Raw genomic sequence first — 18,885 nt, forward strand, 5'->3', positions numbered from 1 at the left:
CTGTGGATGCTTTGTTCCAAACATACAGCATATGCATAGGTAATAGGAGCAAGGTGAGAAGAAAGACCCATTTGGTAAACCAGTAAGTTTGTGGAATCTAGCCTAACTTTGGGGTTACTATATGCACCATTATGTCTAAATGTAGTAGTAATTTTAGGACAGGTCAGCAATGACTGAAAGGTGTCACCTTTTTACATGGGTTTGATGGTCTATGTGAAATGATATGATGGTCTTGGTCCAGTTCTTAGTGACACATCACAAAAAATCGATTACTAGAACTAACAATTTTTTGTCAGTCTTACCAGAGACCACTAGGAAATGAATGGGCAAATAAACTGACCTACCCTTTAATGCCTGCTGCTAGTTCTTCCAAAACACGATAGTGCAGTTGTCTGGAAGAAGCTTGCACAGTCATTGCCTGTGCTGAAGAAAATTATTATTATATTACATTAAAATACAATATAAGTGGTATTAACTAGGTATTATAATGAATACTTAATGAATAAATAATGTGTGTTATTGTTTCTCAATGCCCCAAGATCCTTGGGCACCTTAACAGAAAATAATTAAAACAATAGATTACAAATAGGTTAGCAAGTCCCCAGTCGAGTGGAGGAGATAAAATCATAACAGTGCTAAAGGAACTCACACAACATTCAGAAGGAAGCTAAAAGTTCTTGAGCTTTGCCCTGCAGGATGCAAGAGCTGGCCTTTGGGCCCTACAGCATCTGACTTTTGGGTCCCATGAAAATGGCAGAAGCTAGAAATCAGGAAGAATTGCGGATTTAATTTCTAAAAAGGTTTCTAAACCTTTTTCTCGCAAAGATAGTCTACAACATTTAAACCAATGAAAACTGAATACTATGGTTAAAGTGAACTTACATCTGGGTTCTAGTGGTGAAACTGAAGGGACCTAAAGTTTGTGTACAGTTGTAACTGCAACAAAAGGTAGGGTAAAGGCAGTCCTTTAGGTAAACTTATCCTATATTATTTACAGATTTAAATACTAAAAGTAAAAAACACTCCTATAATATGTAACATAATCACACACATTTCAGGTGTCATTTCTTCCCAGGTCCTTGATCCAGCTTTGAGGTCATGGAGGTGCAAATCACTCTGACAAAGTGCCTCTAAAGGAAAAAAAATCAACCTTTGAATATTTTGGCAATGCAAAAACCATTTCTGAGCATGTCCAGAACTGGCGCTCCTAAACAAAACTGACCACATACTTCTAACTATCATTAATAATATTGGGCCATCCCTGTTGAGACAGACATCATCAAGGGAAGGCAGTCAAAGAGCAGGTGAAATAAACGGAAGACTTCGATCTTTCAGACAATCTGTCACCTTTCCTAAACACAACATTTATTTGGAATGAAAGCAAAAATAATGAGCAAACTTGGTAAAGCGTATTAACCTCAGCCAATCACATGCACGCACACAAAATAAATTACTTAGCAAACACATTTAAGACATACTTGTTCTTGAACAACTCTGCTTAGCAAAACAAAATGGTTTTGAGACCTTTTTTCTAAATGATGCATTTTTCCAGTGGCAATTTAAGAACCTAAAGGAATTACATTTAAAAGAAGCCAACAACCTAATGTTTATGAGTAAGAATGCAGAATTACCACTGGGGTTGCAGACACTTCCTTCATTTCTTCCAAGGAGTTGCCCTGAGTAGGGGCCATTTACAGTCTGGAATGTTTCTATCCCTCTCTACATATGCACCAAAAAACCCTCTTTGAGTTCTTAATTTCTTTCTTGATAGTTCAGTATATAGGTCCCTCGAGACTGATGCCCAAATAGTCTGTTCTGTCCTTTGCTTCTGAATATGATGGGCTTGATTGATCCCTACTAGCACAGGGAGGTGTAACTGGCACACATACACCCAAAGACCAGCGAGGGCTACTGCCTCTGGAGCAGGACATTCACTTCTGGGGGAGAGTAGAAGAATTTATGGGCTCCTGCAGGAGAGATCAGCTTTAAATTGTGACTGGGGCTTTTTTAGGTTGTTTGACCAGCAGGGACTATATGGCAGATGCATTGAATCAATTTGTCCCTTTTACACCTTGGCCATGCCTCATGCTTGGCCCCAACACCCTCTTTTGGGACTGTGATGGTGATCTCTGAGCCTTTCGCCACTGAAACCCATATAGCCTGACCCTTAGACAGTCCATCACAGGGGTCTGCCTCCTGGGTTCTGCAGGTGAAAGCTGGCAGATACCTGGGATCAAGCCCCTTTTCTGTATCATAAACTTACAACTTTGTGTCCCACTGAGTGAGGCCACACTTAATTTCCACCCTTGTCCATGGATGGTTTCCATACTAGAGATCTCGGGAAACTAATTGATTGTTCTGTGACGTCAGAACTGTACTCTAAGAGCATCAAGAAGATCTGGATGGCTCTTTCGAGTCTGTGTGCACAGTAAAACCTGTTTGTAACAGCCACTTACTTTGTTGGGAGATTGGAACGGGAGCCACCTCTAACAGATGGGCCCTTAAATGCAGCGTGAGAAGAAAGCAGACTACTTTCCCTTAGACGTTGCTACTACCCTTTCAGTTATGGAAAGAGTTTAAATATTTTTTTACTAACCTGCTTCGCATTTGGGAATCCTGCAACGGTCTCCATTTCCAGATGCTGTAGCAAGTTGATTAAAAGTACTTTCCATTGTGATGCACATATTAAGCATTGTTGCCACCAACCATAGTGTGAGGGGGTATGGAAGAGACAAAAACTAAGAATTTGCCAGCCATTAAAGTGTGGGTTTTTTAGTCTGAAAAGTGACTGTGTGAACAATACACATTTGAGGATGTAAGTGGCAGGTAGACCTACTGCCAGACCTTTGCACATGGGTGAATTTCACCTATAGAGTTTAGGGAGCAATAGACCTGACTTTGAACCCTACCTTGGTGCAGCCATTAGATCACTAGGCATTAGGTCATTGCTGTGCAGCCGTTAGATCACCAGGCTGACCAAAACGTCCAGAGTGCATTCATGATTTGTTGTCTGATTTGCTGTCAGTCAACCTATTTTGTAGTCATACGACAGTGTTCTCAGAATCTCATTACACTGAGTTTTCAGTTAAGTGACCATACAAGAACTTGGCAAAACGTTTCTAACACCGAAGATTAGACGTGAACACTTTTTTTTTTTGGCTTATTTGTTTTGGTTTTTTGCTATTTTTTTTTAATTTTGACAAAGAAGTGAAAGAAAAAATTAATTTTTTCCCGTTTCTATATTTCAAACAGTTCTATCTAAGACAGTGGTTCCCAAACTTGGTTTGCAGCTTTTTCAGGGTCAGCCCCTGGCGGGCCGTGAGACGCTTTGTTTACCTGAACGTCTGCAGGTACGGCCACTCGCAGCTCCCAGTGGCCAGGGTTCGCTGTTCCCAGCCAATGGGAGCTGCAGGAAGCGGTGGCCCGGCCCGTGCCACTTCCCACAGCTCCCATTAACTGGGAACAGCAAACCGCGGCCACTGGGAACTGCGAGCAGCCGTACCTGCAGACGTTCAGGTAAACTTAGGGTTTGGCTACACTTGCAGGTGTGCAGCGCTGGGAGTTAACGCTGTCTTCATACAGCTGTGTAGGGAAAGCGCTGGAGTATGGCCACACTGACAGCTACCAGCGCTGCAGTGTGGCCACATTTGCAGCATTTGGAGCGGTGTTGGGAGTGGTGCATTAGGGGCAGCTATCCCACAGAGCACCTCATCCCGTTTTGGTGCCATTTTGGCACCGTGGGTTGTGGGAAGGGGGCGGAGGGTGCAGGTCATTCTGCTTCCTGTCCCAACGCCCTGTGATGCATCGCTTCACATCCCAGCAATCCCTGTTTTTCCGTCCATGTTTGGCATCATCTTGACTTTCTCAACAGTTTCTGTGCAGCATGATTTCTGTGGGAAATGGAGCCCGAGCTGCTGAGGAGTATGCTGACAAGTCTCACCAGCACATCATGTTTGGCAGTTGAGCTATTCCTTAAGATACAAAGTGATGAGGAGTCTGACGATGATAGCAAGTCACCTGACACGTATGACACTAAATTGCTTCTGGAATTCACAGAAATGCTTAGCACCGTGGAATGCTGCTTTTGGGCTCGGGAAACAAGCACTGAGTGGTGGGGGAATCACATCGTCATGGATGACGAGCAGTGGCTGCAGAACTTTCAGATGAGAAAAACCACTTTCATGGGACTGTATGCTGAGCTCGCCTACACACTACGGCACAAGGACACGAGATTGAGAGCTGCCCTGACGGTGGAGAAGCGGGTGGCTATTGCAATCTGGAAGCTGGCAACTGCAGACAGCTACTGATCGGTCGGGAACCAGTTTGGAGTGGGAAGTCGACCGTTGGAATCGTGTTGATGCAAGTTTGCAGGGCCATTAATCGCATCCTGCTAAGAAGAACCTTGACTCTGGGGAACGTGCTGGACATTGTGGATGGCTTTGCACAAATGGGTTTCCCTAACTGTGGAGAGGCAATAGATGGGACGCATATTCCTGTTCTGGCCTCACCCCACCTAGCATCCGAGTACGTTAATCGGAAGAGGTATTTCTCTATGATTCTCCAGGCGCTTGTGGATTACCATGGGTGTTTCATTGACATTAACACAGGCTGGCCTGGAAAGGTACATGATGCACGCATCTTTCGGAACACTGGCCTGTTCAGGAAGCTGCAGGCAGGGACTTTTTTCCCAGACCGGAAGATCACAGTAGGGGACGCTGAAATGCCCGAAGTGATCCTTGGAGACCCCGCTTACCCGTTAATCCTTGGCTCATGAAACCGTATACAGGGAAGCTTGACAGGAGCAAGGACCGGTTCAACTACAGGCTGAGCCAGTGCCGAATGACTGTGGAGGGTGCTTTTGGCCATTTAAAGGGGCGCTGGTGATCTCTGTATGGGAAGCTAGACTTGGGGGAAAGCAGCATCCCCGCGGTTTTATCCGCGTGCTGTACCCTCCATAATATTTGTGAAGGGAAGGGTGAGCATTCAGTCAGGAATGGACCTCCGAGGTTCAACGCCCGGAGGCTGAATTTGCACAGCCAGAGAGCAGGGCTACTAGAGAGGCCCAGCACAGGGCTTCAAGGATTAGGGATGCCTTGAGGAAGGAATTTGAGGCTGAAAACCAACAGTAATGTTTGGTGCCTTGCACGGGAGTGAAGTGCAGTGGTTACAATGTTAGTAGGAATCTTTTTTTCCTAAGCTGATTTGCAGTGCCTGTTTCTTTCCTGGGCTAAGGTATCTTTGACTTTCTGCAATAATAAAGACTGTTTTCAAAGCCAAGAATTCATTTATTGAAAAGAAAATAACTTTATTGACAGACACACAACATTTTGGGAGCCTAAAAGGGCAAGGGGGTGTGGTGGGGAACTGTACAGTCACAGGTTTGAATATGTTCTGTCTGGAGTGCCGTGCAATGACTGCTGCACTTCAGGATACCTATACTGCATGGTGATGGGGGTTGAGTGCAGAGGGTAAGGGTCGTAGTTCTCAGGGCTGGTTGGTGAACGTACAGGTGTTGGAGGCAGCTGGTGGTGGTAAGAACCTGGATGCTGGGGAAGGGGGTTTTGAGCTGACATTGGGGCACAAGGGAAAGAGCTTTGGGATGGGGGGTGGGACCGTGTGGTCGTGCTCTGCCTGCATGGCTACGAGCGCCTGGATAGAGTCCGCTTGGAGTGCCAGGATGCTTATCAGCTGCTTTGTGCTTTTCTTCCTGGCCGCTGTGTTTTTCTGGCGGATCCTGCTTTCTCTTTCCCACCAGTCCTGCACTTTTTGATTCTCTGTGGCAGAGTGATCCATAACTGCTTGCAGTAGGTCTTCTTTGCTTTTTCGCGGCTTCTTCCAGAGGTTTTGGAGTCTTTGAGCTGTTGATAACACGGGCAGCCGAGAACTCAAGGTTGCTTGTGGAAAGGCAAAAAAGGCAACACTTAACAGAGGCAGCATTGTTTATATCTCAGACAGTTATTCCCATACAGTGAAGGATTAACATTCTTCACAATAGCATAATTTTCCCATATCAAAGACAGCGCACATAACCCACAGGAGCCCCGAAATGGTGAGTAAGGGGGACTGATTGCTTCAAGGCTGTGCTGGGGTTTCTGTGCATTGCGAAAGCAAACAGCTGCAGGGGACACCTACACTGAACATTCTCCCAACATTTTCCACGGGAGTTGATCCTGGAAGATATCTCGCTGCTGTGGATCACCTGGGAAGAGCGGGAGGGTCTTCTACAGCAATGTGGATTCCGCCCTGGCCCCTATGCAGCTTGCCTGTTTGCAGCAATGGTCCCCCCACCCCTTGCGGCACAGTAGCATGGACGCATTAGCCTGACTGGGACAAGGACCACGGTGGCTCTCCCAATAAACTTGCGCAAGCGCATTGCCCACGCTCTGGCTGAAACTTTTGAAGAGAATACTGAGGCCGATTACCACGACGTGATAGAACACATCAATGCACTGTTCCACATCTAGGCATGCATGCAGAACCCTCCCTCCTCTCCCGAAAAATTTCCATCCTGAAAATAAAAGCCGCTTACCGGGAACCCACTCCTCTGTTTGTCCTCCACCAAGTACCGGCTGCTGTGACTGGGTACCTTCCTCCTGGCTTGAGAAGAGCTCCTGGCTGCATGCCTCCAGGGACTCCGGGGTGTCTCCCCCAACCCCAGTACCTTCACTCTCAGTTTCCTCCTCCCCCCTCTTCTCTTCCTCCCCCCCGAAGTGTCCATCGTGGTCCTCGGATTGGCGGTGGGGTCACCCCCAAGTATTGCATCCAGCTCTTTGTAAAAACGACAGGTCGTGGGGGCAGCGCCGGAGCGGCGGTTTCCCTCGCGGGCTTTGCAATAGGCACTCTGCAGCTCCTTCACTTTAACCCTGCACTGCAGCGCATCTCGGTCATGGCCCCTTTCCAGAATGGCCTTTGATACCTGCCCAAAGGTATCGTAATTCCTACGGCTGGAGCGCAGCTGGGATTGCACAGCTTCCTCCCCCCAAACACTGATGAGGTCCAGCAACTTACCATTGCTCCATGCTGGGGCTCGTTTGATGTGTGGAGGCATGGTCCCCTGGAAAGATTCACTGATTGCACTCCACACCTGGCTGAGCAAACAGGAAGGGGATTTTTAAAATTCCTGGGGCATTTAAAGGGCGGGTCACCTGAGGCCAGGGCAGTAGAGTTCGAACTGATGAGCAGAGTGTGGCTGAACAAGCATTCTGGGATACCTCCGAATACCTCTGGAGGCCAATAACAGCGCTTTTGGTGGCCACACTGGCGGAGCAGCGCTGCATCACCAGCGCTGCAGTCGTTATTCCCCAGGCCGAGGTGGAGTACAGCCAGCGCTGTAGCCAGGGAAATACAGTGCTGTATGTGCCTTGCAAGTGTGGACGGTGAGTGAGTTGCAGCGCTGTAAAGCCACCACCAGTGCTGCAACTCTCCAATGTAGCTAAGCCCAAAGCGTCTCACGGCCCACCAGATCTTACCCTGAAGAAGCCGCAAACCAAGTTTGGAAACCACTGGTCTAGTATATGCAAGATTTAGGTCAAATTCCATCTTCATTCACAGAACTCAATTAAGGCTAGTGGAATTATTGCAGATTTACACCGGTTTTAATGGGGGCAGACATTGGCCCATTACCTTCAATGAAGTTTGTCTTGCTTTTCACCACTGTAGGGCCTTACCTACACACCAGGCTGCTTTAATCAATACAGTTAAAGCAGTATGCTCCGGCCCCTGCTTAATGTGAATGCAGTGATAGTGGTATAAAGGCAGGAGCAGCGCCAGGGTTTCTGGCGCCCCAGGCAGAATTCAGGGGGAGGCATTTTGTGCGCTCCCCATGGGGTGCATGGGAGCTTCCGGTTCCACTCCCATCGTGCCATCGAAGAAGGACCCACCTCCGAAATGCCGCAGGCTGCTCAATTGCCTGCTGCTGTTTCCCGCGGCACGTCGGCAGAAGATCCTTCTTTGGCGGCGCGATGGGAGCTGAACCAGAAGCTCCCCTGCGCCCCCTGGGGAGCACACAAAATGCTGCCTCCCGAATCCTGGTGCCTTAGGCTACTGCCTAGGGTCACCTAATGGAAGCGCGGGCCCTGTACAAAGGTGCTTTTTTACTGGTATAGTTATTGCCATGTGGGAAGGGGAATAAGCTATCCCAAAATGAGTTATTTTTATACTGGTATAATTGTGTCCACTCTCTAGGAGTTGTACTGATAATTATTTGGTAAAAAAAAAATCACACTCCGAACTGATGTCGTTATACTGGTATACCGCCTCTCAACTCCCATCTTTTTATGTGCTGTATATTTATACCTGCCTAGTGTATTTTTCACTCCATGCATCTGATGAAGTGGGTTCTAGCCCATGAAAGCTTATGTCCAAAAAAAATTTGTTAGTCTCTAAGGTGCCACAAGGATGCCTCGTTGTTTTTTCAGGGAGGTAGATTACCTGTGCTGAGGGGAGAAGTATCTACCTTGAAGCTAGGGTGACCAGATGACTCGATTTTATAGGGACAGTCCCGATATTTGAGACTTTTTCTTATATAGGCTCCTATTACCCTCCACCCCGTCCCGATTTTTCACACTTGCTGTCTGGTCACCCTAATTGAAGCACTATGGCATTTGTAAGTGTACGCAAGCCCCAAACTTGTAATTGCCTATCATTAGGTTTCTTTTTTGTATATGAGCCTGCTCCCTAGGGCTGAAAGCAATAACAAAAGCAGACGTGTGAATTTTCTCATTCATTAGCAGAATGGGGTGTCAACCTGACAGACTACTTGGGACTTCTGAAATGGCAAGACTTGTAAACCAGAAGAGAAAACAGAAGCAGCCAATTTGAGCCACTTTGTCTGAAGCTATGTCTACACTAGCACTTTTGTTGGTAAAACGTTTGTCAAAAACACCCCCCTGATCCACACAAGTTTCACCAACAGAAGTGCTGGTGTGGACAGTGCTATGTTGGTGGGAGATGCTCTCCTGCTGACATAACTACTGCTGCTCATTAGGGCTGGTTTCTTTATGCCGACAAGAGAACTCTCTCCTGCCGGCAAAGAGTGGCTGTGCCGCTGTAAGGTCCATAGTGTAGACATAGCCTAACTGTTAGGGGTGAACCAGTGCAAAATTAGCTATGATTCAAATCCTATTAAAGAAACAAACCAAAAAATCTAACATATATCAATTCATTAAACTTAAGGGGGAAAACCACTCAAGGGCTGCACCTGACCTTTTTTGCAGGATTCAACTAGAATATTACAATCATATCCTCTATGAGGTTAGCGCATCACCTTCTCTTATTTAAAGTAAGGACCCCCAGCGTTGCTGTGTGAGGACATGTATACTTATTCTACTTATCAGTAGCAGGAAGTAAAGCAGGGGCTGGGGAAGATTCTAGACTGAACCTCTAGCAATGGCAGGCAAAGAAAGCAGTTTTAGGGATAATATCATTTTCCTTATTCTAATAAAGATCCTCATCCAGTATTAGGACTCTTTCTGGGTTAGCCTGAGATTAATGGAACCAGTTAGGTTCCAGGGCTCTTCTAATCAGAATACTTTCCAGCCAAATAATCTAATGGGACACTGTACACTGCCAGAAGTGTTCAGCACCCTTATCGCAAGCAGAACACTCTGAGAGCTACAGGTGGTCACCACCATGGAAAAATCAGTCCCTATAACTTTATCCTTTGTCCTCAACTATCCAGGATGGCTTAGAACTTCAAGAAGAGCAGACTAGACCTGGCTACTTATTTAGGGCCTGATCCAAACCACATTGAAATCAACATGAAGACTCTCATTGACTTCAGTAGGCTCCCGGTTAGACTTTTAGGGTCATATCCCAATATCCTTACTTGTGTCAAGTAGCATTGTTCTCTACAAATAGTCCCATTGACTCCCTCGGGGCTATTTGTGGAGTAAGGTGATAGGCGACATTAATAAGGGCTTGTCTACTCTACAGAGCCTTCACAAGTATTGTGATGGTTGCAGAGCCCTCTAGTGTAGACACAGTGAAGTTCGCTATGACCACAGAAGCACTCTTCTGTCAGCACAGTTGCATCTGCACTGGGGAGATAATTTTCTCACACTCCTAGCCAACATAGCATAGTCTAGGCCAAAGAGTATCAGAATCTGGCCCATAGCACTGTTTCATAAAGTTTGTTTTGGATGCAGTTTAAGATGTTGGTTTTGTCCTATGAAGCTTTTTACAGTTTGGATCTTGGGTATCTAGCAATCACCTATCTCTTTCTGTGCTTTATTGTGACAGTAGACATCATCCGGGATATCCAGGTAGGTAGTCCCTCAATTAAAACAAAGCAGAGGATCTTCCATCTGGAATTCACTCCCCACTCTACTTGGACTAATAAAGCCTGAGTCTGCTAATCTTACAGGCAACTGGGGGCCCACAGGTATCAGTTCTGGGTCTGGTTCTGTTCAATATCTTCATTAATGATTTAGATGAAAGCATAGAGAGTACACTTATAAAGTTTGCGGATGATACCAAGTTGGGAGAGGTTGCAAGTACTTTGGAGGATAGGATTATAATTCAAAATGATTTGGACAAACTGGAGAAATGGTCTAAAGTAAATAGGATGAAATTCAATAAGAACAAATGTAAAGTACTCCACTTAGGAAGGAACAATCAGTTGCACACATACAAAATGAGAGTTGACTGCCTAGGAAGGAGCACTGCGGAAAGGGATCTGGGGGTCATAGTGAACCACAAGCTAAATATGAGTCAACAGTGTAACACTGTTGCAAAAAAAGGAAACATCCTTCTAGGGTGTATTAGCAAGAGTGTTATAAGCAAGACACGAGAAGTAATTTTTCTGCTCTATTCCATGCTGATTAGGCCTCAGCTGGAGTATTGTGTCCAGTTCCAGGTATAACATTTCAGGAAAGATGTTGACAAAGTGGAGAAAGTCCAGAGAAGAGCAACAAAAATGATTAAAGGTCTAGAAAACATGACCTATGAGGGAAGATTGAAAAAATTGTGTTTGGTCAGTCTAGAAAAGAGAACACTAAGGGGACATGATAACAGTTTTCAAGGACATAAAAGATTGTTACACAGAGGAGGGAGAAAAATTGTTTCATAACCACTGAGGGTAGGACAAGAAGCAATGGGCTTAAATTGCAGCAAGGGAAGTTTAGGTTGGACATTAGGAAAAACTTCCTGTCAGGGTGGTTAAGCACTGGAATAAATTGTCAAGGGAGGTTGTGGAGTCACCATCATGGTCAGGGATGGTTTAGATCAGGGGTGGGCAAACTACATCCTATGGCCTGCTTCTGGCATGTCAGACGTTTTTATCCAGCCCTCGAGCTCTCACTGGGGAGCAGGGTCGGGGGCTTGTCTCGCCCTGCCCATCTGGCACTCCCCAGCTCCTGACTCACAATTCCACCATCTTCCGGCACACGCAGAGCCATGCTGTGCAGGCATGACTTCACCGCACTGTTTCCGGGATCGGAACCCCACTCCTATGCAGCAGTCCCCGCCCCCATGCAACAGCTCACCCAATCTCCTCCCGGTCTCCTACGGCTCCACCCTTGAGAGCCTCAAACCCGCCCAGGGACCACACCCATCCCAGCTAGGGGTCTTGCGCCCATGGCGATGCCTGGTACAGCCGCCTTGGTGTTACTGCTGGCAGGGCCCTTAGGAGTCCCCAGTACTGCCCCTGTAGAGCATCCTCAGACACACCCCATGAGTTCCCCCTTCCCCCACCTCGGTAACATCCCTTATACAGCTTCCCATGCTACACCCCATAGAGTCTCCCTGCCCCGCCAGGCATTCATGGCCCACCATACAATTTCCATATCCAGATGCAGCCCTCAGACCAAAAAGTTTGCCCACCTCTGGTCTAAATAGTGATAGTCCTGCCATGAGTGCAGGGGACTGGATTCTCGAGGTCCCTTCCAGTCCTGTGATTCTATGAATCAAAGTTGCCAGGTCCATGTATTTGCTGCTGAGGCTGAGGCTGAGACAGTGGCTTGAATATGAAGCACTCCATGTTTTACATTAGATTATTGTTATGATGTATGTTTTTAAACCAATGTTTTATTGCCCGTGTGCCTGGAGAACGGAGATAGGCACATCATATAAATCTGAAAGTGTATAAATAAATATAACTCTACCAATGCAGTTCAGCCAGTCTGTCTCAAATTAATTTTATTTTTTTACAAGTAGCGGAATGATGAGTTCTTTCTGTGGGTGAGAGGGAGCGAGGCATCTCAGTAATACTGAAAATTAAGTGTCCTATATCTATGCACAGGAATGCATTTCATGCACTAGTTACTGAATGATGAATTAATAACAGTATCTCAGATACATCTCCCATCAATATGTTTTGCTGGATTCCATCAGCATTCAATTAACATAAATTATATGACATGGGGAGGATTCAGACAATAGCAGTCCAAAAAAAAATCAAACTGTCTTCTCACACATGATACTGAAATTCTCACTGACTCAGTTTGGCTATGTATCCTGACACTGATTTTTACTGGATATGGACCTCCTCAGGTTCTAGGTTTGGACCTAGGTTCTGCTGAGAACTTCTCCAAAGTTTGGCGAGGACAGAAGATTGGTTTTGGTTCAGGGCCATCTCTAAATTTTACACCAAACTCTGATTGATTTCCTGCAAGTTCTGCAAGAGGAATGGTAGCAACATATAGAAGTCTGAGCCCAATTCTCCTCTCATGCCAGTGTAAATCAGCAGAGTTAGGCTAGTGCAAGTGAGGGAGAGAATCTGGCTCCATGTGTCCAATTACACTGTTCCATTCAGTACAGTCCATTCCATATTGTTTAATATTTCACCTGCAAACCTTTATCTACTTGTGCTGCTATTGTGGTTTGCATTACAGTAGTTCTGCTAGGCATCACACAAAGATGTGCAAAGAGACTGTCCCTGCTCCAGAGAGCTTGCAATCTAACTAAACAAAGCAGACAAAGGGTATGAGAAGAAATAGAAGTGAAATGAGTTGCCCACAAGTGTCAGAGCCAAGATAGAACCGCTGTCTCCTAAGCACCAGTCCCTGGCCCAATCCAATATTGTTTGCTAGCTTCTTCTGGTGCCATGCAGAGTTTCTTCAGCAGGACCCTACCATTATAGGCTCAGCCAGAGATGTAGGTGTCAGCATTTACCATAGTTGAAGGCTCTGAGGGTATGTCTACGTTGCAATGAAAAATCCATGGCTGGCCCATGCCAGCTGACTCAGGCTCGCAGGACTCAGGCTGCAGGGCTGTTATACTGCCATGTAGACTTCTGGGCATGGGTTGTGGTCAGGGCTTCAGCAAAAGCCTGGAAGTCTACACTGCAATGAAACATCTCCACAGCCTAAGGCCTGTAAGTCTGAGTTGGCTGGCACGGGCCAGCCACAAGTGCCTAGTTTCAGTGTTGACATATCCCTAGTCCAGGCAGAATGGGCATTGATAACAAAGTATACTTTAAAGTAGGGACAAGCAAATGATGGTCTGTAAACAGTGCTTAAAGTGCAATGGGCCACAGACATCAGAAATAACATTTCTAAAAAGCAGGCTGGTCACTGAGGGACACTATTCTCACAGGTGAGAATAAGGAACCAGAAAGAGCATGGCACTTTAGCAGAGTTCCATTCCCTCATTCCCTCTCCCCTCCTGTGGGCAACAGGACAGCTTCTCTGCTCATCCTCTCTTCTCCTCTTCCTCCTTGCAACACTTGCCTAGGAAGGGGCAGAAAGGGACCCCCATAGGCCTGGGAGAAGGGAGTAAAGAACCCCAGGAGCTGCAGGAAGAGTAGAGATGAGACTGGGGTGTGGAAGAGAGAGAACTGATATGGGAAGGGGGTTGGAGGGAGAAGAATTGATAAGGAGCCCGGGGGGCAGCAAGATGTGGGGCCAGAAGTGATGGCAGGATTTGGGGGACAGGATGAATGTGGGAGTTGGGAGACAGAATTAATTGTTGTTCAAGGAAGTGAGCAAATGTGTGGATAATGACAGACCTCGCCCCCCGCTTTTTTCAGATCACTTTAAGCACTTTCTGTAGACACGTCTGGGTAGCCTGGTGGGGTTCTGGAATGGTTCCTTAAATCAAGGCAAATCCCAAAGGTGAGTCTCAGCATGTCCAATGCTTGGTGTAGAACCTGGGGTGGATCCGGGCCAGTCAGTCACTACTTGAGTTGTTCCAAAGTTCTCGTGAGACATCAGGAGAGGAAGTCTCTTAAAAAGGATCCTAAGGTCACCAGAAGTGGCCCATGGAGAGTCCCAGCATCCCTCTTCTTACCACAAAAGAGACTGTGAGGGAGTCTCCTATTGAGCCTTACTGTGGCAGCTGTCTACTGAAATGTGACGTCCTCTAGCAACAATGGAATCTACTGTGAGAAATTGTGACACCCAGCCCGAATATTGGTCAGAGCGCAGTAATCATGATGACTGTTTTCAACGCATAGATTTAAATGTGTTTGTGAACACTTCTGAAGGGTCTGGATTAAAGTCCCAGACAGACATAGATCACCATTCTATATGTAGAGCGATTTATTTTTATATTGTTGTCATTTCTAACCCTATCTTTTCCATATGTAAAGTTGCATTACGTGTCATTGATTCTACAGAAGGAACAAAAGGGTTCTCAGAAATTCTGTGTGACAATAGAGTTAGTCTTGATGATGAGTATATTGTTTTGACCCCAAGTCTTTTTCCAGAAGTGATCTAACAATGGAAAGTTAAGGTAAATCTGCAACCCACAACACATCAACCCAGCATTCTTTCTTGATCGACATTTTACAAAGAACATGCCTTTATTTTGTCTACCTGTTGATCTTTCTAAGCCATGTGGGGCAAAAATTCCCACCAGAATTGGTGGCAACACCAATTCAAACTCTGGTCCAGGTGCTGCCATTTTTACAGTGATGGCTGGGATTATCAAAAGGGATTATCTAGGGGAGTTAGGTGTCCAGATCCCATTGAAGATCCATGGGAATTTGACACCTAGACCATCAGGAATCTTTGAAACTTTGATCCTTATTTATTTTATTTTTGCAAATCACTTGGCAGGATATAAATGAAAGTAGTGGTGGTGTTATAGTAAGAGCAGTCTCCAAAGTTAAGGTTGAAATGCAACTTCCAATATAGTCCTTTTTTTTTTTTTTTAGCAGCTTACTACTTTCTGAAGTTTCTTAATATTGGGTAGGGACACTCATAGGTCTTTTCCATCTTTAATTTATATGTAGGATTTTTTCCTGTGATGTGTAACTGAGATTTCTCTCGCTTATATTTCTCCCACTCCCACAAGAAACGTGGTATTTCCAGTCATTAAGATTTAACCTCTGTTAATTCGATTGTGTACTCCACTCTTGACAAACCACCTTCATTGCCATAAAACCTTCATTATTGTTGCTATATTGCATCACTCTTCTTATATTGGTACTGTTTTAATTCAAGACCTGACTACATATTGCTGGTAGAGCTCTCTGGAATAAAAGAGTGGTGATGACTTTAATTGCCTGATAAATTATTAAGGGCATTCCTTTAATTGGATTGTATGGAGTTCACATCTTCATAGAAAACACTTAAGGAAGCTGGTGTGAGTGCAGAGACTCTGACTAAATACACAGCTATAAGCGGTGATTTCCCCCCTGAGAATATTAGTCTGTTTAGGCTATTAGATTAAATTCTGTGCAGGATAAATTGTACCAGACACTGGGACAGATCCTCATCTAGAATGAATGGACATAGCTCCACTGAGGTTAATGAGGCTACGTCAATTTACGTCAGCTAAGGAACTGGTCCACTGTGTACAATGAACTTTTAGTATTTAACTTTTTCTCTTAGTATTTAAAATGTTCATTGATTTCAAAGGTAACGCGATAAATGTCAAGCACAAATTAGATAGGACCAGATTCTGCCACCTTTATGTTTATTAGTAACTTACTCAGAAAGTTGTTCTACTGATTTACAATGGATCTACTCACAGAGTAAGTTACCACCTACCTTGATTGAGTTTGGTGGAGTCTGGCCCATAACAGTAGTTGTTTGATAGTCAAACAGCAGATAATGGGAGAAAAAACAAATAACAGAAAGATAGAAGTAAGAGCTATAAACAAAGATATATTGATACGTTCCTAGGACTGGAGTGGGGCTTTAGTAGTCATTTCCACATTAGTGAGGATGCACTGTACTGGTGCGGGTGGTTGGAGACCTTCTGCTTGCAAGATGCAAGACTTTACACCATGCTGATAACACCTCAACTGGAGTATTGTGTCCAGTTCTGGGCACCACATTTCAGGCACATGGGGACATACTGGAAAGAGTCCTGAGAAGAGCAACAAAAATGATTAAAGGTCTAGAAAACATGACCTATGGGAAAGATTTAAAAAAATGGGTTTGTTTAGTCTGGAGAAGAGAAGACTCGCGGGGGGGTGGGGCGGAGACATGATCACAGTTTTCAAGTATGTCAAAGTTTGTTACAAAGAGGAGGATGAAAATTTGTTCTCCTTGACCTCTTAGGCCAGGACAAGAAACAATGGACTTAAATTGCAGCAAGGGAAGTTTAGGCTGGACATTAGGAAAAACTTCCTAACTGTCAGGGTGGTTAAGCACTGGAATAAATTGCCTAGGGAGGTTGTGGAATCTCCATGATTGGAAGTTTTTAAGAGCAGGTTAGACAAACATCTGTCAGGGATGGTCTAGTTATTACTTAGTGCCTTGAGTGCAGGAGTCTTGTCTAGATGACCTGTTGAGGTCCCTTCCAATCCTATACTTCTATGATTCTGTGATGGCACAGGCAAAGAATGCCCCTGTATACAGTGGGAAAATGCAATTGGGAATAACAACTGCTTTATTAGGTTTGTACAGGGGCTAGCACAATGGGGTCTTGCTCTATCATGGGGGGCCTTACAAATAAATAATAATAATAATAATAATTAATAATGCATCCTTTGGAAAGATGCAGCATATGCTCCCCAAGAGCCAGTCCCAGGCTGCCAGCAGGTGTGGAAGAGAAGGAGCAATGGTCCCACACAGCTGCACCCCCTTTGCTGAGGACCTCCCTTTCCTAAGGGTCTCAATGCAGGAGTGCATGGGAGGAAAGCACTCCCACGATCTTCTCCCCTTGTGTACGCAGTGAAGAGAACCCAAAACATGGCCTTTCCCACAACACACTGTGAATTACATGCTTGCTTGTACATGTACTTTGGCAGCTGGAGTTTCTTGAAGTTTTGCAACGTAGCTGGTTTTCTGAGCCTGTGAATATGAAAATAGTTGTCACATCCTTTGTTTCATATTTTCCATCCATAGCAGTATGTTTTCTGCTTGTTAAAAAGAAAAGGAAGATGCCTGTCAGGGAAAGAGCTTTGTTTCACTGAGAGGTATTTTTAGAAAGAGGCCTCTGATGATGATAAAAAAATCATTCCAGACTGTTTCTCAACTATTAATTACCACCTATTTGTAGCACCCCTTTTTTCCACCTAGACTCTAATCCTGCATTCCTTGCACACCCAAAGCTCCCACTAAACTCAGCTGTACTCAGTACCCCACTTGTAATTTGGCCCTTGTCTGCTACACATGTAACTTCAAAGGGATGCAACTAGAGCTGTGCCAGATGGAAAATAAGTGCTAGAAAGGCAAAATACCCCTAATATTTAGACACATATGCCATGGTCCTGTTTTTTAGATGATATATTGGACTATATTATTCCTTGATTTTAGCAAAGCTTTTGATACGGTCTCCCACAGTATTCTTGCCAGCAAGTTAAAGAAGTATGGACTGGATGAATGGACTATAAGGTAGATAGAAAGCTGGCTAGATCATCGGGCTTAATATCTATTTGGCAGCCAGAATCAAGCAGAGTGCCCCAAGGGTCGGTCCTGGGGCTGTTTTTGTTCAATATCTTCATTAATGATCTGGAAGATGTCATGGACTGCACCCTCAACAAGTTTGCAGATGACACTAAACTTGGAGGAGAGGTAGATACTCTGGAGGGTAGGGATAGGATACAGAGGGACCTAGACCAATTAGATGATTGGGCCAAAAGAAATCTGATGAGGTTCAACAAGGACAAGTGCAGAGTCCTGCACTTGGGACGGAAGAATCCATGCACTTCTACAGACTAGAGATCAAATGGCTAGACAGCAGTTCTGCAGAAAAGGACCTAGGAGTTACAGTGGACGAGAAGCTGGATATGACTTGACAGTGTGCCCTTGTTGCCAAGAAGGCTAATGAAATTTGGGGCTGTATGAGTAGGAGCATTGCTAGCAGATTGAGGGACATGATCATTCCCCTCTATTCGACATCGGTAAGTCCTCATCTGGAGTACTGTGTCCAGTTTTGGGCCGCACACTACAAGAAGGATGTGGAAAAATTGGAAAGAGTCCAGCAGAGGGCAACAAAAATGATTAGGGGGCTGGAGCACATGACTCATGAGGAAAGGCTGAGGGAACTGGGATTGTTTAGTCTGCAGAAGAGAAGAATGAGGAGGGATTTGATAACTGCTTTCAATTACCTGAAAGGGGGTTCCAAAGAGGATGGATCTAGACTGTTCTCAGTGATACCAGGTAACAGAACAAGGAGCAATGGTCTCAAGTTGCAGTGTGGGAGGTTTAGGTTGGCTATTAGGAAAAATTTTTTCACCAGGAGGGTGGTGAAACACTGGAATGGGTTACCTAGGGAGGTGATGGAATCTCCTTCCTTAGAGGTTTTTAAGGTCAGGCTTGACAAAGCCCTAGCTGGGCTGATTTAGTTGGGGATTGGTCCTGCTTTGAGCAGGGGGTTGGACTAGATGACCTCCTGAGGTCCCTTCCAACCCTGATATTCTATGATTCTAATATTCTCATTCAGATTCAGGACTTTTGTCATGGAACTAATAGGGCTAAATATGAACTGCAAAGGGAAAGGGAGTGAGGACAGCAGTAGAATTCTCAGACGGGAGGGGAACTGAGAACATAT

General features: G+C 45.2%; 2 protein-coding genes across 5 annotated transcripts in view; one reads left to right on the forward strand and one right to left on the reverse strand.

Moving 5' to 3' along the window:
• Positions 1 to 18,885, forward strand: part of LOC127057248 (calcium-activated potassium channel subunit beta-2) — a 268,310-nt gene that overhangs the window by 112,915 nt on the left and 136,510 nt on the right. The gene's annotated exons all lie outside the window — the stretch shown is intronic.
• Positions 5,281 to 7,179, reverse strand: LOC127057281 (zinc finger and SCAN domain-containing protein 29-like). The gene is made up of 2 exons (XM_050966190.1): positions 6,530 to 7,179; positions 5,281 to 5,894 (listed from the first exon to the last, which is right to left on the reverse strand). Exons 1-2 carry the CDS (start codon positions 7,046 to 7,048, stop codon positions 5,886 to 5,888), a joined length of 528 nt encoding a protein of 175 aa, XP_050822147.1. The 5' UTR covers positions 7,049 to 7,179; the 3' UTR covers positions 5,281 to 5,885.

Source organism: Gopherus flavomarginatus, chromosome 8 (genome assembly GCF_025201925.1).
Source record: "Gopherus flavomarginatus isolate rGopFla2 chromosome 8, rGopFla2.mat.asm, whole genome shotgun sequence".
Classification (NCBI taxonomy): Eukaryota; Metazoa; Chordata; order Testudines; family Testudinidae; genus Gopherus; species Gopherus flavomarginatus.